General features: G+C 47.3%; 1 protein-coding gene across 2 annotated transcripts in view; it reads right to left on the bottom strand.

The window, feature by feature from the left end:
• Positions 1-23,969, bottom strand: part of ZNF592 (zinc finger protein 592) — a 41,861-nt gene extending 17,892 nt beyond the window's left edge. For both annotated transcript variants that reach the window (XM_050903094.1, XM_050903095.1), the window contains exons 1-3: positions 23,935-23,969; positions 22,783-22,894; positions 17,361-19,684 (exon numbers count right to left, since the gene is read on the bottom strand). In XM_050903094.1, coding sequence (XP_050759051.1) covers positions 17,361-19,676 — 2,316 coding nt within the window. In that variant the 5' untranslated portion in view covers positions 19,677-19,684; positions 22,783-22,894; positions 23,935-23,969. The remainder of the gene's footprint in view (positions 1-17,360; positions 19,685-22,782; positions 22,895-23,934) is intronic.
• Between the last annotated feature and the right edge of the window lie 3,245 nt (positions 23,970-27,214).

The following is a 27,214-nucleotide window of genomic DNA, read 5'->3' as shown; positions in this document are numbered from 1 at the left end:
CTGCATTAAGGCACTTGAGAAGGAAAGCACTTTTCTCAACAAGCTCCCACCCCGCACCAAAATCACCCCAAAAAAGCAGGAAAACTCCATTATACCCCAACTCGAAACCCTTACTGCTGAATGCGGTGCAGTCCTGATGTGCAGCAGCCTTCCCCACCAAAACCACAGTTGTGTCTCTTGCAAAATTCTTTGGACCAGATGAAATCTCAACTTTCGAAGACCACAAACCACGTGTGCTACGATACCCTTATAGAAACTTCTTGATACCTGGAAATGATGCAAAGACTCTTTCTCTCCCTGTTTCTGCACCCTTTATAAAATCCATGGGTTTTTTCCCTACCCTTAGAAGGGCCACACTTATTATCAATACCGCTTTGCAGAAAAGGTCACCTAGTCATCTTCCTTTGTCATCATTTACATCACATGTAAAGTTTTTTATGTGGACGTATCGTCCCAGTTTCAACAGCTGTCAAACCGCTGCTCCCTTTCACAGGTGTCTCAACTCTTCTGTATTCCTTCAAAGCCCAGGAGCAGCTACTCATCCTCTGTAGGATGCATATTACTTGATGCCTAAGCAGGAGTAGAGCTGGAGTAGATACCAGCCCTCCAGCCTAGAGCCCTCTGGGAGCTCAAACTCTCTTCTGTCGTTAATAAACCCATGCAAAATCACTCCTCTGCTCCTAACTCTAGCTTAAGAATGAACTACAGCAAGCAGCTCATTATGGATTATCAAATCAGGTAATTTAACTACATCATTTCTTCCGCTACGGTTAAAGAAGGTTACAGGGCTCATTAGATCAGAGATGGTAAGAAGTTGTACCAGAGGGTATCTCTACATGGTCAAACAAAGCTTTTAACGTAGCATTTGCCCACACAGACGGACCAAACCAAGTCCTGCAGACTTCACTGATGGCAACCAGGGTAGAAGCCCCTAAATCTGACAAAAAAATAAAATAAAATTAAGGGCCAACACCATTTTCTATATCATTGCTATTTGATGCTCCACTATATAACATCCATCAGGGAACCATCAAAAACACTGCAGGTAATAGAAAGCATCATTTATAATAAAATGCAAAGCTATGACAAAACTGAAAAGGTTCATGGGGGGGGAGGGAAATAAAAAATTAGGCTCTCAAAGGAGGAAACTGCAGAAATTGCCAAACATCAAAAGCCTCGGACACTTCTTCTGAGACATGTCGCAACTTAAGTTTAGAGGAGAAAAGGTTTCCTCCGGAAAGAGAGAAACAGGTGGAAGAAACTGTATTGTAGAACCTCCATGCACACACCCAAATGCAATTCAAATAAACTCAAGAGTATTTCAGCCCTCCCCCAAACGCTGGAGAAGCCCCCTAATTTCAGCAAACAAAAAGAGCGCTACTGAGCCATGGTCTGAGCCATGAAATATAAATGGGAATGGGAAAATGGGAAATAGAAAAGCTCCCAGGGCCTCTCTGCAAGGAGCTGAGCAGGACCTTAAATTCTCCAAAGCGCTCTCAAACCTCCGAATATGAGCTACAAGAAGAAATTAACGTTCAGGGCAGTTTTATTGTATTTTATGGCATTTTTTTTCTAACCAGGTTTCAATTTGCAATGGGAAATTTAACTTCTTGGCGTTGTTAAAACAGGACTCCTCTTGCTTTGATCCCGCCTAGTATTTACGGCAGATTCAGCACAACCACAAGCTGAAAGCACCTTTGCCCTTGCAGCTTAGCAAGCAACATTTTCTCTCAGATCCTGCCTTCTCAAAGCCAATTTAGTTTCGATTTTAAGTCTGCAAAGAGACAGTTTGGGGCTCGCCTCTTCCTCCCCAGCATGCCATACCCCCTGCCCCCAAAGGCACCCTGGCAATCAGCACATGTTAAAAACCTAAATTTTCACTGTAATGTGTGCTTGTGCTGGATCTAAAATATGCCAAAATCACCTGATATTTAATGAGCTCCATGCCTGGGCACTGCTGCCTGGGGATGTGCAGGCTACGGCAGAGGAGCAGCGAGCTCCTGTCACCTCCCTCGATACGTGAAAGGCTCAGCAGGGACGAAAAATATGCTAACGTAAGGCAGAAAAGTTTGGGGAACAGCTAGCAAGAGGCATCAAAAGTAGTGGTTATCTTCTTCAGCCTCCACAAGAGCAGGAAGCCTGCCAGAGAGTGCATACACACGATATGGGAATAAAAAGCAAGACGCAGCGAGGATAAGGCTAAATGAATTTATTGCGTCTGCAGATGCCGGGGAAGAAGCTGGAAGGATTCCCACGCTGACACCACGCTCTGCAGGGGGGACAAAAAAACCAGCCCAAGCCTCTGAGTTCAGATCGTCTCGTGGAAGAGTCAGTAAGTTAGGGAGTAAACAGACAAAACGAAGAGCGATGAGTCACAAGGATAAATTAGTAAGAATAAGGAAGACTGTCATCTTTAATCAGCATTACTTCTGCACTTGGGAAAAGTCAACGCAGCTTCTCCCTTCCTGCTTCACGAACCCATCCGAGCTCTCCAGAGGAGTCAACAACCACATGGGTAAGGAAGATCTGACCTCCACATGGGTCAAGGCTATGTGGATTTCCAAAATGGTTTTGCAACACCCTTCACTAAAGGATTTTATCGAAACTAAGCTGCCACAGCATAAGAGAGGAAGGTTTTTGCTTGGATAAATAAGTGGTTAGAAGAAAGGAATAAACAGTTGGTTCTTTGATGGAGGAAGGTCCCTAGGAAGTTCTTCTGGGATCTGGGCTCTTCAAAATAGTCTCAAAGTATCCGGGAAAGGGAAACGAGCAGTGAAATGGCAAAGATTGATGATCGTAACCCAGCAATTCAGCATGTTACAGATAAGGGCTGACCACAAAGAACTGCAAAAAGACCATACAGGGCTGAGTGACCGGGTAATAAAATGGCAGGTTCTATTTTGCCATTGAATCAACCAAGGAATATAGTAGAGCTGAAAAAGGTTCAGTGGAGGGAAAAAAATTATAACCGGCATCTTTATGCTCACGCTCATCCTTTTCTTACCAACTGCAGAAGATGCGAGGCCAGAAACCCTGCCCAGGGGTATTACAGTAAGGTCCGCTCGTCCATTTTGCGCCAGGAGCTACTGCATTTGTCAGGGGCAAACGGGCAGCCATGTGTGGGCTCCCGCACCGAAGGCTTCATCTTGGAGACGGAGCGGCTTTTTCTTTTGCAACTCTTCTGCTTTGTATGAGAAATTTTAACTTGGTTCCAGATGTCACATTTTTATCTCTCTCCTAGTTTTCCCTGACTTTTCAAAGAAGTCTGGCAGCAATTTGAGACATTCATTAGTCAGTTATTTCTAAAGCATGTTACCAGGATATGATTTTGAGTTGTGTAATGTCTGTGTTTTTCATATACTCCCATAACCTACACTTGTAATCAAGAGTTACTTATTTCAAGTTTTCTTTAATTCCGGTTTGCCTGCCACATTTCATTTGGGCTCTTCTTCCAGAAGTCACATTCAGACACACACAAAAATGCTCAGAAGCTCAGCCATTTCAGAATACTTCATTTTATTTCCATTTTTACTTATTAGCTTCTTCAGAAGGGGAAAAAAATTAAAACACTCACTGAAGTAGAGTGAAGGTTGAAAAAACATACCGCTCCAAAAACGTCTGTCTGTTAAACCCAACCCTGTAGCCACAGAGGTGTTTGCAAATCAGGAAATTTATAGTTAACACACAGTTTTGCTCTGGAAAGTGCCTGCGTAGAAGCAGCACCATTAACCTTTCTATTTCATTGAAAGGATTGACTATACAACTCGGCGTCAAATTTGATCTATTCATGAGCGTGTTTTCTTCTAACTGCCGGCAGTGCAAAGCACCCCGGATCAGAGTCAGAGCAAGCTCCCGTCTTCTCACACGCAGGCATCACCGCAAAATTCCTGCGGCCAATTTTCTTGCTCAGATAAAGCCTCTGAACAGCGAGGGCATGATCCCCATCAACACACCACTGAAAGACGAACTTGGGGCACAAAACCCTTTGCTTTCACTTACTTGCCATGCACCAGCAGACAGGGAACCAGCTTCAGCACAAGCAAAGAAACTTTACATCAGTTTTAGAGTCTCTTGCTGTTATAGAAACTTAAGTGATATTGATGAAGTTCACATCTATTTAAGAGATGCCCCCAGGCTACAAGGGTCCTCCTTGATATGATCATCATGTAGCTTCAGCTAAAAACATGTGGCTGCACCAACCCTAAGGCATGGGATCAGGGCTATGAAAAAGATTCATAAGCCTAACAATCTCTAAATTAAAAAAAAAAAAAAATTACTAAGGACTCAAAGTGAAACAGTTAGAGGGGAACAGAAATTATATTTTTGGAATGTAAATGTTTTAAAGAGTGCTTGTCCTTTACATATTCAAACCAAAAATCCCCCACCAGTTGTGCCCCAAAGCCCCAGTTCTTCCCAAATCCAGCCTTTTGCAAGCTTTATTTTTTCTACTTTAGGCAGAGCTGCAGGGGCAGCTGATATTTCTGCAGCCAAGGGATCGCAGGCAGTTAGAGATTAGTAGGATGCTTCTGCTATAAAAAAAAAATAGCAGCGAATTACGACTTAAAGTTAACCTTTAACTTCACATTAGCTTTCACTTACTGCCTCACTGCGATAAATGCCAGCAACCTGCATCCTTCAGCATAGATGCTCCAGTGTGTAGCGGCGTGATGTGCTGGCTCTGGCAGCACACCTGGTCTCAACACCTTCACCTCTGCAACTCTGTGCTCCCCTTCCCCACCTCCCACTGGTACAACTGTTTGCTGGGCCATGCTACAGTCAAGATCCAGATGCTCAGAGGATTATTTTTGACTGGGTTTATTTCAACCATCTAGGTTACAACGCTGCTACACAGAATTTTCTCAGTGTGAGAAGTGGCAAGCAGAGAATTTCTTTTGCTGTCATTGTGATAACTAAACTATACTCCTCCCCAGGCTCTCTTTAAATGAATAGGCATCATTGCATTAGCATGTTCAATTTATAGATGAAAAAAACCCTACAACAGAAACTCAAGATTATTAATTTGAAGAAGAAAAATCTAGAACCTGATACCCTAAAACCAGTGCGTTCAAGTTTCAGTGACAGAATACATGTCAAGTCCAGTCCTAACGTAGACGTTTTATTCTAATTAACTCCTATACACTCTTACATTGCCATACCCAAGCACAGCAAAGATATTTTTATTTCCTTGGTTATAGTTGCCTATTTTAAGATGTCAGCCTAAGGAGCCAATGCCACTGAGCTAGTCTGCTTGGCCTTCAGCCTAAAGGACATGACCACAAGACAGTCTTCAATCCAAAACTTCTCCCGTCCATCCTCTCTTCTGCTACCTCCAGCTTACTCCCCCTCACGTCTATTCATCCTCAGCCTCACAGTTGCATCCCACCTCCTCCTATCAACCTTGTTCACTCTCATTTGCATTCCTGCACCTCGCTCACTGCCCAACACTCCCAAACCTAGCATCCTCCTCAGACCTTCACCACGACCAACTCCTACACACGCACATCTAAATCATCCCAAGACACCAGGGTGCTTAAGCCTCAATAAAATAAGGCGTTCGACTAAAACCTTATTCCCTAGAAATTAAGGCTGTTCAATAAACACAAAATACATTTTTGTGTATGTGGAAAAATCCCTAGTTAATGTGTCAGTGTAGACCTAGAAACTTGACAGTTTTAGGAAACAAAGTGGAATTGCAATGGAAAAAACTAGCATCACAGATCTTAGACAATGTTGCATCAAATAAGCTTAATTCTGAATTTTCTCAGTCTGTAGCTCTTTTCTCTTTATGATCTCAGCTGTAATTTCAAGAATTTCAGTTTCCACATCTTTTCTTCTGACCCACTGTATTGGGTTTACGTGGCAAGGTTTTGGTAGCAGGGGTCTGCAGGGGTGGCTTCTGTGAGAAGCCACCAGAAGCTGCCCCTGTGTCAGACAGAGCCAGCTCCAAGATGGACCTGTCACTGGCCAAAGCTGAGCCCATCAGCGATGAGGGTACCACCTCTGTGATAACGTATTTAAGAAAGGGTAAAAAGTGCTGTGCAGCAGCTCGGAGAGAGGAGTGAGAAGATGTGAGAGAAACAGCCCTGAAGACACCAAGGTTGATGAAGAAGGAGGAGGTGCTCCAGGCGCCAGAGCAGACATTCCGCTGCAGACCATGGTGACGCAGGTTGTCCCCCTCTAACCCATGGAGGACCACAGTGGATGTGCCCTAAAGGAAGCTGCAGCCCGTGGAGAGCCTCTCCAAGCTCCTTGCAGGAGCTGTCGCCCTGTGGAGAGAACCCCACGCAGCAGCAGGTTTGCTGGCAGGACCTGTGGCCCCACGGGGGACCCACACTGGAGCAGTCTGTTCCTGAAGGGCTGCACCCATGGAAAGGACCCACGCTGGAGCTGTTCATGAAGGACTCTGTCCCATGGGAGGGACCCCAAGCTGGAGCAGGGGTAGAACGTGAGGAGGAAGGAGCAGCAGAGATGAAGCGTTATAAACTGACCACAACCCCCATTCCCCTGTGGCACTCGGGGGGAGCAGGTAGAAGAGTCAGGAGTGAAGCTGAGCCCGGGAAGAAGGGAGGGGTGGGGGGAAGGTGTTTATAGCTTTCTTTTTATTTCTCACTATCCTACCCTGCTACAATTAATTGGCAATAAATTAAATTAATTTCCACAAGTCGAGTCCGTTTTGCCCATGATGGTAATTGATGAGTGATCTCCCTGTCCTTATCTCAACCCGCAAGCTTTTTGTCATATTTTCTCCCCTGGCCCTATTGAGAAGGGGGAGTGATAGAGCGGCTGGGTGGGCACCTGGCGGCCAGCCAAGGTCAACCCACCACACTTACCAACAAACCGCTCTGCCTCTTGCATTGCAACTTGACATCTGAACTCCCAGTTGCTAACATGATCACTTACTGGATTACACCAAGTTTTCACATCCCCACTTTCAAGTCACCTGTATAATCCCTAAGGCTACACAGCACATGTCCCCTCTCCTTTCTTATGATGGCAATGTTAAAGCCCTTTGCTCTTCCCTCCACCCTGCAGGGCTGATTTCTGCCCATCCGTCAGTGGTGATGTCCATCTCACAGCTCCCAACTCTGCCTCTTTCTTCTCACCTTGCACTTCTTTGTGCCTTGCATCCCGTCAAAGACAGTACCATAGCTGTTCAAATGCCATTTTTGCTATGATCTTCACCAATCACTTTGCTTTTTCACCGATTCCCTTCTTACTTGACCAATCATTTATTTGCTAATCCCAAATAAAAGATTTCAGCTCCCGCTCCAGAAGGAAGATAGACAGTAAACTCCTCCACTCACCCCTTCCAACAGCCTCTCTCAGGCCTCATCATTACCAGTAGGTTCTTACTTCCTGGGATGTCATGACTGGTTTATGCCAATCTAATGAGTGCCTGCCACCCAAGGGGCAGTTGCAGAATGGCTGAGGTTGGAAGGGACCTCCAGAGGTCATCTGGTCCAATCCCCCTGCTCAAGCAGGGCCATCTAGAGCCAGTTGCCCAGGAATGTGACCAGATGGCTTTTGAACACCTCCAAGGACGGAGACTCCACAACCTGCTTGGGCAACCTGTACCAGCGCTCAGTCAACCTTACAGTGAAAAAGTGTTTCCTCATGTTCAGAGGGAACCTCCTGTGTTTCAGTTTGTGCCCACTGCCTCTGGTCCTGTCACTGGGTACCACTGGAAAGAGCCTGGCTCCATCTTTTTTACTCTCCCCATCAGGTGTTGATACACCTTGATAAGATCCCCCTGAGCCTTCTCTTCTCCAGGATGAACAGTCCCAGCTTTCTCAGCCTTTCCTCATATGTAAGGTGGTCCAGCTCCTTTGTCATCTTTGTGGCCCTTTGCTGGACTCTCTCCAGTATGTCCATGTCTCTCTTGTACTGAGGAGCCCAGCACTGGACACAGCTCTCCAGATGCAGCCTCACCAGTGCTGAGCAGAGGGGAAGCATCACCTCCCTCAACTTGCTGGCAACACTCCTAATGCAGCCAGTACACCATTGGTCTTCCTTGCAGCAAGGGCATATTGCTGGCTCATGGTCAGCTTGGTGTCCACCAGGAGCCCCAGGGCCTTTTCTGCAAACCTGCTTTCCAGCAGGGTGGCCCCCAGCATATATTGGTGCATGGGGTTGTTCCTCCCCATGGGAAGGGCTTTGCACTTCTCCTTGTTAAACTTTATGAGATTCCTGTTGGCCCATTTCTCCAGCCTACCAAGGTCACTCTGGGTGTCAGCACAACCCTCTGTCTTATCAAACACTCCTCCCAGTTTTGTGTCATCTGCAAACTCACCGAGGGTACACTCTGCCCCATCATCCAGATCATTAATGAAAATATTGAGTGGGACTGCACCCAGTATTGATCCCTGGGGTACACCACTAGTTACTGGCCTCCAAACAGACTTCACACCACTGATCACCACCCTCTGGGCCTGATCATTCAGCCAGTTTTCAATCCACCTCACTGCTCATCCAGCCCATACTTCATTAGCTTCTCTACGAGGATCCTATGGAAGACAGCATCAAAAGCCTTACTGAAGACAATATCTGCTGCTCTCTCCTCATCTACCAAGGCAATCCTTTCATCATAGAAGGTTATCGGCTTGGTCAAGTATGACCTTCCCTTGGTGATCCATCCTGATCACCTTCATATTCTTCAAGTGCCTGGAAATGGTTCCCAGGATTAGCTGCTTCATCACCTCCCCAGGGAACGAGGTGAAGCTGAGCAGCCTGTACTTCCCTGGATCCTCCTTCTTGCCCCTTTTCAAAGATAGAAGTGACATTTGCTTTCCTCCAGTCCTCAGGTACCTCTCCTAATCACCATAATCATTCAAAGATTATCAAGAGTGCCCTCACTGCCAGCTCCCTCTGCATTCATGGGTGCATCTCATCAGGACCCATGGACTTGTGTATGTCCAGTTTAAGTATTCCCTGACCTGATCTACTTCCACCAAGGACACGTCTTCTTGCTCCAGACCTTCCTCCTGGTCTCCAAGTCCTTAGATTCCCGAAAGCTGGTCTTGATAGTAAAGACGGAGGTGAAGAAGGTGTTCGGTACCTCAGCCTCTTCCATGCCCTGTGTCACCAGGTCCCCCGCCCCATTCAGCAGTGGACCCACATTTTCCTTAGCCTTTCTTTTGCTACTTATCCACTTGAAAAAAACCTTTCTTGTTGCCTTTGACATCATCCACTAGATTCAATTCCAGGTAGTCTTTGGCTTTCCTACATCATCCCTGCATACCCAGATAGTGCTTCCACATTCCTCTCAGGTTACTTGTCCCTCTTTCCACCTTCTGTACACTCCCTTTTTAAGTTTGAGTTTTGCCAATAGCTCCTTGTTCATCCATGCAGGCATCGTAGCATTTTTGCATGACTTGCTGTTTGTTGGGATGGACTGCTCTTCAGCCTGAAAGAGGTGGCCCCTTTAATATCAGCCTCCTTTCTTGGACTTCTCTTCCCTCCAGGGCCTTATCCCATGGGACTGCTTCAAGCAGATCCCTAAAGAGGCCAAAGTCTACTCTCCTGAAGTACAGTGTTGTGATCTTGATTTTTGTCCTCAGGACCCTGAACTCCACTATCTCATGGTCACTGCAGCCGAGGCTGCCTTTGACTTTCGCATCCCCAGTGAGCCCTTCCTCATTGGTGGGTATGAGGTCCAGCAGAGCACCTGTCCTCATTGGCTTCCCTATCACTTGGCTCAGGAAGTTGTTATCAATGCTGTCCAGGAACCTCCTGGATTGTTTACGCCCTGCTGGGTTGTCCCACTAGCATGTATCAGGGTGGCTGAAGTCCCCCATGAGGACCAGGGTCTGTGAATGCAAGGCCGCTTCCAGCTGTCCATAGGCAGCCTCATCAACTTGTTCTTCCCGGTCAGGTGGCCTATAGCAGACACCCACTACAATGTCACCCATACTGGTCTGCTCTTTAATCCCAACTCATAAGCTCTCAGTTGGCTGCTCACCCATCCCCAGGCACTCCAGCTGTTGCCTCACGTGAAGGACAACTCCCCCTCCTTGTCTTCGTGGCCTGTCCTTCCTAAAGAGCCTGTGTCCCTCTATCATAACACTCCAGTCATGAAAGCCATCCCACCACCTCTCTGTGATGCCAACAAGATCAGAGCCCTGTGACTGCACACAGATGACCAGTTCCTCGTGTTTACTCCCTATGCTGCGTGCATTAGCATTAGACACTTCAGAGGGCCACCTCCTCCTCACATCCTTTCCCCTCACTGGCAGGATTGAGCAGACCACCACTTGGGCTCTCATGCCCCTGCCCATCACCCCCAGAGCTCTGCAGTCACTTTTGATATTCTCCAGGTTGCCCTTGGCAGCATCATTGGTGCCCACGTGGAAGAACAGGGGAGCCAGAGCCTTCCTCTTGGTGCCAGAAGACACCAGCTTCCAGCCTCAGTTTCCACCCTACCTGAGAGAGACTCTGCCTTTGTCTCCAGTTGTCCCCTCCTTCTTGCTCTCAGCCATGTCTTGGCCCCCAATTTGCACCCGTGCTCATTCTCCTCTTCCCCCAAGCTGGTCTCAGTCCCCAGGGAGCTGCAGGACCACCAGGGCCAGGCAAGCAAGCGTGGGTGGGGAAGGAGGAGATGGTGGGATTGTCACCTTGTGTGGCAGTGGATCACACACAGATTTAAGCAGACCATGGAGCCGCACCCTAGCTTTTCTTCCTCCCTAGCCTCTCCTCCTCCTCATCCTGATGCTCTGTTTTGGCCTCAGGGTGCAGGCTCTCGCTCCTATCTGCCACTCATCTCTTTGTCTGCGCTCCCAGCGATCCCTGCCTGGAGCTCCATTCCCTCAACATGCTTTCATCACAACATCCTCCATCCCTTTGCTTCTACAAAATCCAGAGGGAAAATTTCCATATAAAACAAAATCCACCATTGCTAGTACCCAAGGACTGCATTAATCACCCTTGGTTTGGGAGAGGGAGAAAGCAGTGCTTTATGGGGCCAAGGGAATTTTTGTTGATCTTCAATCCTCTTGTTTGCTAAATTAAAACATGAACATGGGGGGGGAAGGAAGAGAAAAACAGCAAAGATATGGCTGCTGTCTGTCTTGCTTGCTACTTTGCTGCTAGGAAATTACCAGTGCAGCATGTGGTCCTACTAGCTTCTGGCAAGTTTTAGCCAATAAATTATAAAGCATTGATTTAAGAGGGGGAAGGAAAAAGAAAAAGAAAAGGCAGCAGAAAAGGCAGCAATAAAATTGCTTTTAAATAACTCCAGTGTAGGTGGTGTGTAAACAGGATACGTCATGACTCATTGAAAAAGTCTTATTGGACAAATAAAGGGCGACAGAAGAAGAAAAAGAGGGGGGAGTACAAAAGTACAAAGGTGCAAGAAAATTCAGAGGTCCTTAGTTTCCATTTTGTACTTTATTCAAGTTCCTAGCTACCTCAGTGGATTTTGGGTGGTCAAGTCAAAAAAGACAAAAAAAAAGTATGAAACATCTCTGGTTACCAGTAGATGGACAATTATGCCCAAGAGGGTCAGGAAGTACTTTGAATTCTTGCACATGTTATTGTGCACTGGTCTGTCCTTGCCAAAAAAACAAATAAGCTCCGTCTCAAAACCAGTGTGTGTCTTTTGTTCGTTACTTCTGCTGCAAACCTCTTCCAGAATTCACTCCTCTGATGATTACAGACCGTCCTCTAATTTTCCATGTAAATCTATTTCAGTCTGTTCTTGCATCATTGTTGCCCCTAAATTTAAAAAGCTCTTTTCTATAAACATCACACTGGATACAGAGTGCCCTCTGTATCCACTCTCACTCTTTAAGGAAAAGCACATCTAAAATGAAGGCACCAGGAGCTGCATGGGTTTTGTTCATCTCCTGTAATTTGAGCCTAGCCCTGAAAAGGCTACAAAAAACTGTCGGATGCTGATGAACTACCCAGGGCAATCCCTGCAAGTACAGGAAGTGCTTTTTTTTGCAGATTTAGTTTCTGGTGGGAAAAAAGTGCCACAACCCTCACCTTAATACTGTGTCTACTTCAGCACTGAAGGAGACCCACCCTAATTTATCAGGTCTTTGCCAAGCTAAACTCATAAAGGTTTTTTAATTTCCCCTCAAGAGATCATCTTTCCATTTGTCTGGTCATTCTTCCCCCACTTATTCCAGTTTATCCCTGATAAACAAAACAATACACTCTTCTCCAGCTAGGTTATTTCTAGCAGCGACAGGGAGTATTAATGCAACCCTGACTGGTACTGCAGGTTAACATAAATCCCCTACACCACTGTGTCATCTCGGTCATTCAGAGTCTTCTCGTGACCAAACACATGCATCCTGCTTTTCAGTTGCTTCATCCCATTCCTACTTGGTCTTCAAGATCATCTAGGTCCTCCTGTAAAATATTCCCAATTTTCCATGATTTCTTACTCTGTTGGTTCAGCAAATTTTATCTACACATTCATCCTCCAAGGTCCTTAATACAAACATTAACTGCAGAGGTATCCTATAGCCACCCCTCGGGAGGTCTTACAAGCAACCCGTCCCCAGTTGCAGTTACCCCCCTTTTACCTGATTTTGCTCCAACCTCATAATTCAACTTCTTCAGTACAGCCATTCCCCACACAGCCCTCTAACAACCATCTCATTGAACATCAAGGAGATTATGATCTACTCATTTCTCTACTCCAAAAATAAATTATAGAAGATGTATATCAGATTAATTTGACATAAACTACACCTATTTAATTGTTCTTTTTTCCTCCCCCCCGCAAATCTTGCTCTAGAATGTAACACTGCTGTAGTCAGACCAAACAGACCTGAAGTTACATGAAACATCTGCTACTACCTTTTGAACATCTGGACAAGCATAATGCCTACATGCAGCACAGCTTCTAGTTTGAACAAAATCCAACCTACCAGATATTCAAATTCACATACTGCTTTCTTCTTGCAGTTCTGCGATCAAAAAGCAGTAAATAGATCCCATCAAGTGACTCGATTCACAAGCTTGCAAAAACTGCAAAATTGGCCTCATTAGTCTCCAAAAAAAGTCAAAGTAACTGTGATCCGTTAAGACGATCCACTCAAAACATACATCCAGTAAATCCAGTTCTATTTCTGAAGTGGATTAGCTCACAGTTCGCAAAGCCTGTATCCTCACTGTAAGCCACAGAGATCCCACTGCAGTATTCAGCTGAGATTAACTGCCTTCATCTTATGCATATTCTATATAAAAATAAGCCAGGTAGGATTTCCTTGCTGTACTTCGAACAACTGCAATCACGTAGCTGCCACAAGTCTAAAATGTAATATTAAGGTCAAGCTCTCAATCATTTTTCTAAAGGTCTTTCCACTCCACCTTCTCATCCACAGCATCGTCCCCCTCTCTTCCTCTCACTTGCTCCAAATCTCCTCTTTTCCCTGCTGTCCAGACCACATCCATATCTTTCTTCCTTCCTCCAAAACAACTGTGACCCAGCCATGTCATTTTGGCCACACCTAGGAAAGTCATTTACCCGTTATCTGTCCTATTAATGTGGGCTTTACCCAAGGCCATTCAGAAATATAAGACCCAAGTATTTCCCAAGCCACCAACTGGAACAAACAAGCAGAAAACCCAACAATCACCTTTTAAACAGCTATGGGAAACATGAAGATGTCAAAGCAATTCACAAAGTCATGGTAAGAAATTCCAATTAAAGTTAGAAGTCTTAAGTATCAACACAGGATAAGTCTTCTCGTGGAGCAGAGCCAGCTTAGGCTGTTCCCCCTCTCCAATCCAATCATTCCTGCCTCTTACTGCAGCTTGCTCGTCCTTCAGCTTCTGGATAACTGAAAACATCATACTGAAAAATAAGTCTTTTTCCTGCTATTTCTTTTCTTCATCAACCCTGTTGGATCAACCCTTCCTTCTTAACAAGGTGACATACCCATTCCATACCAGGTCTAAAAAGGTTTTTGAGTTAAAAGCACTATAACTGAACGCTTCAAAGCCTGCTCAGTTTCTCAAGTTATGGTCACGTTAGATGTGCACGTCATGGTTAATAATCCAGATTTGGTGTCATTTAACAGAAGAGCTGCTAAGAACATCGATCAAAAATCCACCTAGCTTATTTTCCATAGGTCAGGGGCTCCACCTTCTAGTACAAATCCAGGTGCTGCAGGTAAATCACTTTTACCCTTTGTCTTCAGCCAAAGATGCTCTTTGCCTTATACATCCATCTATCCTTCCCAAGAATCCTCTTTTTTGGAACAATCTGGTACCAAGCATCTGAATAGTCACAGATGATAAGCTTTAGGCCGTAATACAGTGGGGACCTGCCCTGCTATTTCTTGAAGCTCTTTAAAAGGCATAAGTCAAGGCATAGCTTTGCGTAGAAAATATCAAGATACTCCACACTTTCTCAAGGAGGCATGGCGAAGAGTTTGTGTCTGAATTCTGGGATTGAGTAAGAAATTAAAAAATAAAAAAAAATCCAAAATACTAGAGTGCAATTTTTTGTTAGCTTTAAGAAATTATGACAATCTCTCCCCCCCCCCATACAGTTGCTTCTAAACCAACGTTTCAATAGTGAGAAAAACGTCAGGTGTGGAGGAAGAAATAGACACCGTTTTTTCCTCAAATGCACAAAATTATGGTAAATACTAGATAATTAAGTCTCTTGAGATCTGGGGATGCAGTTCATGTCTGAGCTTGCCCACAACTGTTAATACCACCTCTGCATCCTGGCAGATTGTCCTGCAACAGCAGCGTGCTCCAGATCAAGCACAGGTACACGATTACCAGTTGTGAACTCCTTTTTTTAATTAGAAGTACCAGTATATAAATGAACACCTTCTGCCATGTGGATGTTGTGGTTTTGATCCACTACTGGGGGCACTAAAAGATTTGTTACGTTGAATACAGGAGTTACATCAATGCCTTCCTCAGCAACGCAATTTCTACCACCGCCCAAAAAAACAAGTGACCTGGCACAACTCTGGAGATGAAAACCAGAGTTTTCAACCGCTTCTACCACCTAAGAAAGTGTTTGTGAAATCAGTCACTTATTGTCTCCATCTCCTACGAACATTCCTCTTTTTTCTGACCAAAACAAAAACAGCAACCCAAGAAATTAGCTTCATTAATGCAGAGTCAGGGATATCCACAGCATCTTCTCAGAATGGGTTTGGCCGATTCATGTTTTCCTATTTCAGGAGCTTATGATGCATGCTCCAATAGCCTTACCTATGTCCTTCTCACACCACGTTTAATATCAGACTCACTTACGTTCATTAACACCCCTGATATGCAAAACCTTTGGCTTCTCACGCCTCATTACTGATGGGAGCTACGCAGTGTGCTACCCAAGTGAGACACATGATGTCAAGGCAATCCACACCTTCTCCCTTGGACTGCTCAGAGAAGCTGAGCGTGGTACCCATCTACTGCAGGGACCCCTATGAGACCACCGAATTTCACCCATCCTTTTACCTCTCAGCCCAGTGACACCAAATACCCTGGGTACTGCTAGAAGGCAGAGGGATGGTTTCCATTAGCTACTGCTAGATCTGGAGGCACACAATTACAGGCATATGGGCACAAACTCTTATTTCCTTTAGAAATGTAATAGCTTTGGTGAAACAGATGTTCCGGGAACAGCATGGAGCGCCACTGGGCAGTCTGGAGGACAGCAGATACAGTGGAAAAGGACTCCCAGAGCAACACATGCATCCCGTTGAGTATAAGCATGGCAACATCAAACAGGGAGGAGATGGTTTTACAAGCTCTAACGTCGCCTCTTTTTCCAGTTTTTCAACACTTCTATTCAGAAAAACACTACAAAAATAATCTCATGTCTAGCAGACCTAACTTGAAGCGAGAGGCTTAAACTTTTTTCTTGGTTAAGTTACAGAATAAATTATTTGATTACAAGCTAAAAATACTATCAGACATTCCTTCTCTCTTTAAGGAGCTCTTGAATTGATAATCCCACAACAAAAATAGGAAATACATTTTTAATGCGACTGATTAACATTTTAGCTCACTTTACAGCACTCACTGTATCCCTTCACCTGAAGGTTTTAATTCCAGACTGCTGACATTTCCTAAAAACACATTATAGTTGAAAAATAAGTTACGGTGTTGACAGAGCGCAGTGCTTGCTGGTCTGCCTCGGGCAAGAAACCCGATTACGTGGCCGCGCCAATCCCTTCTGGCCTCGCCATTTTTCACGACATAAAAACCATTCAGCCGTAATCTATTTTTTTTGCTGCTGATGAATTTAAGAGAAAGATAACAAAGCATCAAAACAGGACCACAGAGACCTCAAACTCCTGCAAGCCATTTAACCAGCAAAGGGAAGCTCTGGAGCATGCAGGTACCATGACGGCCATGGCAGAGACTGGCGGTCATCTCCCTGAATGTCTTGTGTTGGCACGGAGTCCTTGTTCGTGGAGCTTGTGGAGGAGACCGCACTGGGAGCCCGCCAGCTCTGCTGGCAGCCAGACTGACGTGGAAAGCTTTCACCTCATCTAAAGAGATAAGGAGAAAGGATTCCTCCTCCTGTTCAACTTCAGGTTGGTTTATACTTAAACAGGATTGACCGTATCTTCCAAAATAAAAAATATAAACAAAGAATATGGTCTCGGTACACAATGAAGAGCGTCTCCTCCTCTTCATCAGTAGAAACCTAAGCTGGAGTTTCAAAGGGGATTCAGAGTCCCCCGTCTGCACCTACAAGGGAGGTTCGTGAAGGTGGTGGAGACCCGAGCAGGGCAACACTAGAGCAAGGCAGGAAGCCACTAACAAGGCTCTTGAGCCCTCCTATGGGAACATGGCACCGACTCGTCCCTCTCCCACCCAAAGGGCAAAGATAGCCAAAACCAGCCTTCCACCCCACATACTGCACTGCTTGCCTCTCAGCCAGTCCTGTCCCAATATACACTTTACCACGCTAACAGTAAAAACAGCACCCGATGTTCAAAGTGTTACATGGAAGATTCTGGCACAAGTTCTAGGAAAGGTAAAATTAAATCGTGTCAGATCTCCTCTAGCCACGCTTAGAGCACAAAAACCTGTTCCAGGTAATGCTCCACCGGTCCTCCCCTACAGCACTCTCGCACGCATCATCCAAGTGATCTTTGATCTCCAACACCTTCCTTTGATGCTCAAGGATCTCCATAGTCTCCCTACTACCCTCTTTTTGCTGGCAAAGGGTAGAAAGTGGGCCAGCAAGCAACACTAAACGTCTCTTCACGCGCACATGTCTGGGCTCACGCGTATCCCAAATCCTCCCCACAAGCACTTTTTTTAGGCAAAGCGACTCATTTGCTACTACGATGCCTATTTTTTCCCCTAGAGGACAATCTCTTTAAACTCAGAGAGATTTAACTAATAACATTAAAATGATGACTTACCAGTCTCTCATTATCTTCTGAGGTTCTCTGGTAATGAGCTGCTAAAGCAACGTAATCCTGCGCCTGCTTGTTACACTCTAAACACTTAAGTCCATGACGGATTAGTCTCAATGGGTCCGTATAGAGAGGCAAGGCTGGCTGAGTGTTAGCAGAAATTCCTACCCCACCTCCTGAAGCAGCACTGGGCTTACACGAAGGAGAGGGAGAGTGCAAAGTCTGAGGAGCCAGAGATGCTGAAGAGCTTGTAGGAGAAGGTGAAAACATTTGGTCTAAGGAAATTGGTTTCATCAGCAGCTGAGAACACTGCATGATAAATCCTTTGCTCTTATGATCTCTTGCATGTTTAAGCAAGCTACACTTATTAAAAAAAAGTAGCATAGTTGAACACTGAGTGCACATGACTTCAATATGAACGCTTCGTCTACTATAGTGTTGAGTCAGGCTTTTCTCTAAGGCAAACGAGTCCCCACATTCCAGGCAACAATACCCGGAGGCAGGTAAGTTAATACTGGTGTCAGGAGGAGGGCTAAGGTTTGGAGTATATATCGGCACCGGATTGGCACTGTGTAGTACTTTATTAAACGCCTCCACGATGACAGGAGCAGCTTTCTTGACTTGGTGCACCAGTGGCACAGACATCTGTGTCACCTGAGGCTGATTTCGCCTCTGCGCAGATGACTTTGCTGTTACAGAAGCAGCAACACTATGTGGGACTAAGTTGAGATTTGCCAAGTGCACAGCTTTGGGAAGAAGGCTGGAGGTGGTCACGTTGGACGGCTGCACCACGATACCCTGCTGCTGCCTCTTAACACCTACTTTTATGGCACCGCCGCCGCAGTTTGGCAGTGGAGATAAGGACACGGCACACGTGCTGTTTGCAGCAGTATCTGTTTTCATACCGTCTGTGTAAGGACTCGTTACGTTTGACAGCTGGATAGCCACAGCAGCCCCGTTTTTGGTTGAGTTCTTGCTAGCCTCGCTTTCCATAACTGCACTAGTGTCAGGGGATGGGAATGATTTGATAAACTCTTCAGCAGATGAGGTTTCCACAGGCGACTCTTCTGAAGATTTGCCCAACTCATCGTTTTCTGGCAAAATTCTAGTTACAGTTCTTTTAATTTCACCAGAGGATGTCTTGATAGTCTTTATTCTAACTTTGGGAATAGCTGGTGGAGAGCTGGCTGCCATGGAAGGAGAGCCTTTCCCACTGCTGTCGCTGCACACGCTTCGAGGACTCTCGGGCTGCTTGCTGGCCTTCCTTACCACCTCTAAGGGGCTTCGGGGACTCTTTGGCGACTTGGGCATTTTTGGACTTCCCTTCGTCCCGTCTTTAAAAGGACCAGGTTCCTTGGTAAGATTTGGCTGATCGCCTTTTGGAATACATGCAACCTTTTTGGCCTGAAGAGCTACTAACGCCGCCACGCAGGATGACAACTTTGAATGAGTTGGCTTTAACCTCTGGCGAGGCGGTACCGACGAAGACATGTTCAACTCAGGCACAGACCCCTTACTTTCCCCTAAATTATTGTGAGGAAGGTCTCCAAACACCAAGCCTTCTCCAAGAAAGCTACTGGTATCTACCAAATCCTTGCTTGACTCCACAAACCTCTCCGCTGCTTTGTCTTGTTCTCTCCTGCTCATTTCCAGCCTATTCTCCGGCTGGCAGTGGATTTCCATCTTTTGTTCCTTTTTACAGTATTGATCAAACATGCTTAATTCAGGCTCTGGTACCTTCCTAAGATGATCCAGTACCGAAGCTCCTGTCGGTATATACATTGAAGGCGGCGGAAAATACGGAGTTTGGGCATGTTTCGGTTTATCACCAATATTGTTCTCTTTGAACGCGTCCTCTGGTTCAGGGCTGGAAATTGGGCTAAACTGACTAAATGTTGGCAAAGGCTCCGACTTGGACTGGTCCAGTTTATCAGAGTAACTTCTTGAGCTGTCGCCATTAATAAAAGTTGACTCAAATTTGCCATAATTATGCACTAAAGCGTGAGCCTCCGATGGCAGATCGGACCCACGAAACCCATTGTGTAGCAGACCAGTCCCGAGGTGATTCCCCTCCTTTTCTGCTTCAAAGGACTCCTGGCGACTCGTGTTCTTCACTATCACACTCACAACAGGAGCATCAGAGGGAGGCAAAGAGTGGGATAAGGACACATTCTCATCTATGCAAATTCCCGACGACTTCAGGTGATTCTCATTCTCCTCCCCAGTTGATGGGATGGTCTCCTTGGCATCAAGGCTAGTCGGATCAGGGATGTCAAAAGCAGCCAAGAGGTCATCAAAGTCTGGGGTTTTCATGTCCCCCATGATGAAAGCTACAATTAAAAGCAAAAAAAAAAGAAAAAAATCTTTGTGAGGTACATTTCTCCCAAGGACAAACTTTGTAACACTCATTTGCATAAACATCTTCTGTGACAAAAACCACAACTGCCCAAAACGCTAACGCAGCAGGGTACAAAGGCTAGAAATATCTGCGGCAGACACTGCAGCTTCCATTTTAACTATTCCAAGATTGACTGTTTATACACAAAGACATTAGCCCAACTTTTTCAACGCAGCTTTCAACCCAACAGTGCCGTTTTGCAGGGCATCGCAGGGAAGGAACCTCTCCTGCCCCAGCTGTGCCCAGAGGATCAGCAAAAGCTCAGGTCCCATCCTGCTTGAGCTGGTGGGGGCAGGTGACAAGTGACAGGAGCTGTTCCCTCCTGTCCTGCAACACAACCTGCCCTCTCCGGGTTGTGGGCAGAGCTGCTTCTGGCGCTTCAAGCAACGTGGTGGGAGACAGCATCCCCTTCTTCCAGGGTCCCCGAGAACAGAGCTCGTTCAAACACGACCTTTTAAATGACACCAAGCTCATGCAGGGGACATCTTTTCAACCTGTCAGATGCATCACTACTCCAAAAACAGCCATTGTCATGAGCCTCAACAGAAAAAGATTCAGAAGTACATTAGCACAGGGTTTCTTTTTTGTTTGGTTGGGGTTTCTTTAGAGCTAACAGGCAACAATCACGGCCGATTTCTCAACAGATTGTCACATCTCAAGAATCCAGTCCTCCTTGAAGGAAGAAAGGTAGGAGTAAACAGGTGGCCCATGAGAAATAGGCCTGAAAAGTGAGATGACTCCCTCCCCAGAGCAATTTAAATAATAGAAGTCTTCAGTAAATATTTCAATACAGCAGCTCAAAGCACGGTAAACCAAGCAGGGTTTATTTGAAACAGGGGCAATCCTTAATTAGGTAATGATGCGAGGCAAAACTGCCCAAAGACAGAATAAAGGATCGTATCCAAATCATAACAAGAAATGGTGTTCCCAGCCAGCTCTCTTTATAAGCCCTCCAGAAGGGAAGTGGGGACTTAGAGGCTCGCCACAGAGACCTATGACAGCAATAATCAAGCTCTGATGAGATGCATAATGAAAACTGACAGCACAGAATTACTTGAACATTTGTGTTCGCTACTGTCAAGGATACTGGTCTTCCCCTGTTTAATCAAAATATTTTCAAGTTGATGTGATATATAGACTTCCCAAATATTTAATAAGCCATTCTTTTAATACATGTTCCATTTAAACCCCAAATTTATGTGAACTGATGTATGCTGTATGCAGGGGAAGAAAAAAACCCAGAGTGTCAACTGCACTAGCAGAGCACCAGCTCCTACTTGGCAAGGAGCACCCACAGGCAAGGTAAGCCCTGCCACGCTCACTTGACTCGGGCTGCGTTAGCGCTGCCAAAGCCAGCAGCAAGCAAGGGAGACGGAGAGGGTGGCAAGAGCCCAGGAGAAGGGGGAAGAGCTGGGAGCAGAGGTGCAGGCAGAGAGGAGGACCTTGGGACAAGGCGGAGGGAGAGAAAGAAGCTGTCTGACACCTTCCCAAAAGGCCACTGATTTAAGGCTGCTTTCATTATTTACAATTGGGATTAAAAGTTTGTCAAGCGTCACATTAAAACCAAACAAAGCGCAACCCTTTCTGCCAGACTGCTGGTATGGAGAACAATTTACAGATCTGGGCCAGGAGAAATCACTTCAGCGCGGAACAAGAGGACATACTGGTCTTTGAGCTTTAGTTCAGCCATGCCTACAGACAAGCCCCGGAGGTGTTGCTTTGGTTAATCTACTGCAAAACACTCTGCGGAGATTTACTTCGCTTAAGAGTGGCTCGCTGTGGTTTAGCTTAAACTTGTTCTTGTTCTTAAATTAGACCACAAATATGAATGTCCACAGAGGGCTGTGCAATAATTTACAATCACACCCCTCAGCAAGGTAGGGCAGCTGTGCGTTAAGTCCGTGGAAGCCCAGAAGATTAGCCATACGCTTCACATCACCAGCACTTGATAAGGACTTTTGAAACATCGCAGATTACTGCAGTTGGCAAAGAGCGTGGACCTGAAACTTCCCCTTCCTTTGGGTGGGAAAACTTGTGCCAGCTGGGAGAGAGCTAGGCACCACTCGGCTCCCAAAATTTCTGGCACACAAATCCTTCTGCAAGGAAGACATTTCATCCATAACCTGGAATGCTCAAGTTTTATATAGAGAAAAATGAGCTTGCCAATCAGGCTTGACTTTTCCGTTCTCACTCTCGAACACCTATCCACATCTTCAGATGTGGCAGTGTTTTAAAATGCAAGACAAAATAAATCGGAGGTACCTGCAGCATTACAAAATATACTTTTCTTTGAAGAAACCTTGCATTTTAAGAAGCTTTTGTGTACCTCCTTGAGTCCTATAAAAGACTAGTTTATGCTCTTTGCTATTATGAGAGCGCAAGTCTCTACTCAAGTATTTCTCCACAAAATCGCATCTTAAACTTGTGAAGCTACATTTTCTCAAAATAAAGCAGAATTGGACCCAGATGCTAGAGAAGACCAAGTAAGCATCTTGCCGAAAGAAGTGATTTTTAAATGACACAAATTTAAAGTTTTGACTAAACACCATTTATTTCTGTTCTCAGATAACAAACAGAAAAAGTGTCTTAAAGGAAATTATGTCAAAGCCTCCTGCAAACTAGCTTGTGAGGAAAGCTGAAAATAAAGACCTCCATCCTTACTCCATCCTTCTTGTGCAAAGGACTTGCCTTAGAACCCAAGCTCGGAATCCAATTTTCTCTCTCTGCTTGCCTATGAAAACATGGAGGTTGAGACTTTAAAAGCAATAGAAGAGGTGAATAAAACGAGCAAAGAAGAAGGGCTTACGGAGTAGAACGCATGTATTTCAATGCGCTAAACTAACCTCACTATAGCACACTTCTCCAGGAGGCAGGGAACCTAGAAGCCTCCAAGCCATCCAAAAAAACCCTCTGAACTCGCTTGAGGCTGCACATGAAACCCCAGGGCCTTCTGCTGTGGCTGAGCTTCAAAACTCTGCAGTCGGGCAAAGGCACCGCAGGACCAGCGTCCCACACACGCGCCATACAAACCTTTCGCTAGCGGTGCTATTCTGGAGGACTTTCGGAGATCTGCAGTAGCTCCTCTGCAGCTTTCAAACCAGCGCGTACCATACTGTTCAAGGAGGAGGTTCAAGATTGCCACCTAATAGGAAGGCATGAAAACGCAATTACACCAAGGTTAAGTAATAAAGGAAAATAATAATAATAATAAATATTGATGAATCTGCAAAAGAACAGTGAGGTACAAGGGAAGACATCTGCCAGGGGCTGCTCTCACAGGTCCAGAAGAGGCAGGCGTCTCCTGGAGGGGATGCAGGAGGGAGGCGGACAGGGCTTGCCTGCCAGGGGAATACTTTGGGAAGGCAGGGATGTCAGGAGCAGGGGCCAAGGAAGCACAGGGAGCGCACGCCAACTGGCAGCGGGCGAGGTGGCCGAGCCTGCCGAGGGAAGCGGCCGCCCAGGGGCTGTCAGGACTGTGGGGAGGGTACGGGAACGGGGAAACGGCAGCTGGTGGAGGATTAAACCGGAGGCTTCAAACGGCAGACGGGACCCAGTGTTTTAACACCTATTAAAGTTTCAGGAGCCCTGTACGGGAACACAGCGCGTCCCGGATTAACGGTGCCAGCGGGTCCGGGGGCCTCGGGGGTCGCCCGGCCCGTGGCAGCCCCGTCGCCCCCCCACCCCCCGGTCCACGCCGTCCCCACGCGCGACCCACCCGAGACAAAGGCCCGGGGGCCTCCCCGACCCGCCGCCCCTCCGCTGCCCGGGCCCTGCCGCCCGCCCCCGCGCTGACAGCCCGGCCCGGCCCGGCCCCGCCGCCCCCCGGCCGCACGTGGGCGAGCCCCGCCGAAGTTAGTTTGTCCCGGCGCCGCCGGGCCGGGCCGGGCCAGGCCGGGCCGCCGCGGGGCCCGGGGCTGGCAGCCGGAGCCGTGCCCGGGGCCGCCGCCGGGGCTGGAGGCTGGCTGTGGGGGGGGGAAGGCGGCGGGCGCCCCGCGGGCCGGAAGAGCCGGTGCGGCGGGCGGGCGGGCGGGCGCGCAGGGCTCCGTCTGCCGGCGGCGGGGCCGCCCGCCCTGCCCGCGGGGCGGCAGCACCCGCCCGGCCGGCGGGAGGGCGCGGGGAGGGCGGAGGGCGAGCGGGAGGGGCGGGCCCCGGCGCGGCCGGGCCCGGCCGGGCGGCACTCACCCACGCAGGCGGCTCCTCTGAGGGCCCCGCCGCCGCCGGGGCCCCGCGCAGGCCTCACCCCGCACCGGGTACCAACGGCCGCAACATGGCGGCGGCGGCGGCGGGCGGGGCCGGGGGCGGGGCGGGGCCGGGCCGGGGCACGGCGGACCGCCCCCCCTCCCCCCCCCCGCCTTCCCCACCCCCGCCCTGCGCCGGGCCCGCGGCGGCGCCGGGAGCCTCCGCCTCGGCCGCGGCCTCCCCCGCCCCGCAGGGCCCCGGCCGCGGCCTCCGTCGCCCGGGGCGGGGAGGCGACGGAACCTCGCCGGCGGCCGGGCCGGGCGTGCGTCCCGGTGGCCGGGCCGGCCCCGAGCCCACCTTCCCCCCTGGGGTGGCTCCTGCCGGTCTGACAGGAGGCGCCCCACGGGCCTGTCCCGCGGCCCCGCCGGCTCCTCACGCCTTCGGAGGTGCCGCGCTTCTCCCTTTTTAACGTTTTCTCACCAAACCCTGGCTTCTAGAACGGCACCCGCTGCTCGTCACCTCTCCGTGTCTTTTACCTCCTTCCTCATTGTGTCCCACATCAACACTGATGTGAATTTGCATACGATTAGACTAATTGACCTGGAATTAATCACTTTCTTTTCACAGATGTGCGAATGGCGTTGGATTTTTGCCCTTCCAGTCCCACAGAGCTGGTGTAGGCCGTTAGTATTCATTGACTGTCGATGCTAATTGCTCGGCATCTTCCTTAGCTGATAAAATTCCCAGGTACGCACTATCAAGTCCTACGGTTAAAAAAAAAAAAAATTAATTGTAGTGGTTTGTGCTTAGGATCTTGCACAGTTAGTGATGGATTTGGCAGTGGTGGTGAGGCCACCCCTGGAGAGCTGCGTCCTCTGCTGGGCTCAGCACTACGGCAGAGACTGGGGACTCCCAACGAAGGGCCACCAAGATGAAGAAGGGACCGGAGCATCTCACGTATGAAGCAAGGCTGTGAGCGCTGGGACTGTTCATCCTGGGGAAGAGAAGGCTTGGGAGGATCTCATCAATGTCTATAAAGACCTGCAGAGAGGGTGCAAAGAGGATGGAGCCAAGCTCTTTCCAGTGGGGCCCGGAGCCAGGACCAGAGGCAATGGGCACAACCTGGAACACAGGAGGTTCCCTCTGAAGACCAGGAAACACTTTTTCACTGTGACGGTGACTGAGCGCTGGCACAGGTTGTCCAGGGAAGTTATGGAGTCTCCATCCTTGGAGGTGTTCAAAAGCCATCTGGTCACGTTCCTGGGCAATGGGCTCTAGGTGGCCCTGCTTGAGGCTGGACCAGGTGACCTCTGGAGGTCTCTTCCAACCTCAGCCACTCTGTGATGCTGTGAAGCGTTTTGTGTTCAGGTGTGAATATGTCACCCTCCCATCGTAACAAAAGACAAGTATTTCTTGAGTTTGTCTTTCCTGTGACATGACATTTTTACCATCTGCACCTGGTACTGGACGTACAGCATTGTTCCTACCGCATTTGTTTCTCGTGTAGTTAATTTTTTTTTTCCTTGTCATCAGTCCCATGGGCAAAACATTTCTTCTTTTTTTTATTGACACTTGTAGCTTCACTTCCTTCATTTCTGAATTGGTGTCATCACCTTTCTCCTTTTGGAGGTGATAGCTGGTCCCTCAAGACCAACAAAAGGGCAAAGGAAGTCAAGAAGAGAAAACACTTGCAATATCGCAACTGTATTTTTAGTACATCACTATGAAAAGCTGTTCAGGAGCTGTAAGTTGTATCTAGTAAGAGAGCTGACGTTTCTCACACAATTCATAAAGATCTGCCACAGTCCTGAACAAGTTGTGGCTTGCAGGAAAGCCACGGTAATTTGAAGGATTGTGCTCATTAAGAAATATAATGCCAGTGGGAATTTAGTTCCATCCCAGATGGCCAAGGAAGAGAGGCAGCCCTAGAGTGGCCGGGTGGGACACTCCTCAAGACAGCAGAGACATGAAAAGGACTAAGAAGAATCTATATTCTTCTGTACGATCTAAAAATCACATTTCTTTTTTTATTTTTAGTCCAATGTGGTAACTTGACAAATCTGGCAATAAAAAATCTTCCTCCTTTTTTTTTTTTTTTTTTTGAGGTTTAAATTTGTCCCTTTAGGCTCATTTCGTGATCTGAGCTAAAGGATTTGATGTGGAAGAGACAAAACCTGTGGATCTAAAGGAGATGCTGTTACAAAGCAGCCCTCTGTGCTCGGGACGTGCCGAGGCTGGAGCGGGGAGCAGCGTTGGTGGGAACCCTTGTGCCCTGGTGGCACCTCGGTGAGGGAAGCCCCTGGATGAAATACTCACAAGCGATGTCCAGCTGCGTCTGAGATCTCCACTTTTAATTCTTCCTCCTGCTTGAGATTGTTGGTGCTTGCTTTTTAGCTGGGGGAAACTGGTCCTTCCCAGGTGCTAGCTATGTCGGAGGGTGTATGTAGGCAGGCGGGCTGGCAAGTACGGTGAGACCCATTTTATTTATACATAACAAATGTAATAAAGTCTTGAGCACTCATGCGTAGGCAACTGTTAGTTTTCAAATCAGCGATTAATTTGTTTCTGTCAGAGCTCGGTGTTATAGAGAATTACCTTGAGCTGGCTGCAAAACTTGTGCGTTACAAAACTATAATTAATGTTTCAGAAACTCCGGGGAGGGTTTATTATTGGCAGGGTAAGAATGAATCTCCAGACACAAACATTCGTCTAAGATAACACCGTAGCCTTCGGCGTTATCTACACAAAAAAAATTTGGTGTAACTTAAATCAGGGTAATTAATTACACAGATGTCATCTGTATACATTTAAAACCATTTACACCTTTCACTCTGGCTTTTTGGTCTCCCTGACTCCCAGAGCATGCCCTCTGCATTGCCCCAAACAGATTTTTTCCCCCCTTTTTGCTTCTTGACACATATGCCGATGGGCCAACATATCTCTTCAACAAAGATCCCTCTGTACAACCACTGATCCACCGTGAACATGGAAAAAACTTGCCTTTACTCCACATCCGTGCTCAAGGCACCTTGTAGTCAGTGGTCGTGGTACTCGCTTGCAATGATGGAGTCCTGACCTTAAATTCCTGCGTCAAATCAAAGGGGACAAAGCCACGTATCCCAGTGAGTTTGAGAATAGGAATAAGAAGAACCCTAATTTGGCAAACTCCTGTTAGAGAAGAACTGTTTCATGCCCTGCCATGCTTCTGATTCCCATTTAGTGGAGTTGGAGACATGATGACATAGATTGATTCCTTGCGGGGAGGTTGTAGTCAAAGCCCGCT

Source organism: Gymnogyps californianus, chromosome 11 (assembly GCF_018139145.2).
Source record: "Gymnogyps californianus isolate 813 chromosome 11, ASM1813914v2, whole genome shotgun sequence".
In the NCBI taxonomy this organism is placed as follows: domain Eukaryota; kingdom Metazoa; phylum Chordata; class Aves; order Accipitriformes; family Cathartidae; genus Gymnogyps; species Gymnogyps californianus.
This window is presented reverse-complemented; position numbering and strand designations above follow the sequence as displayed.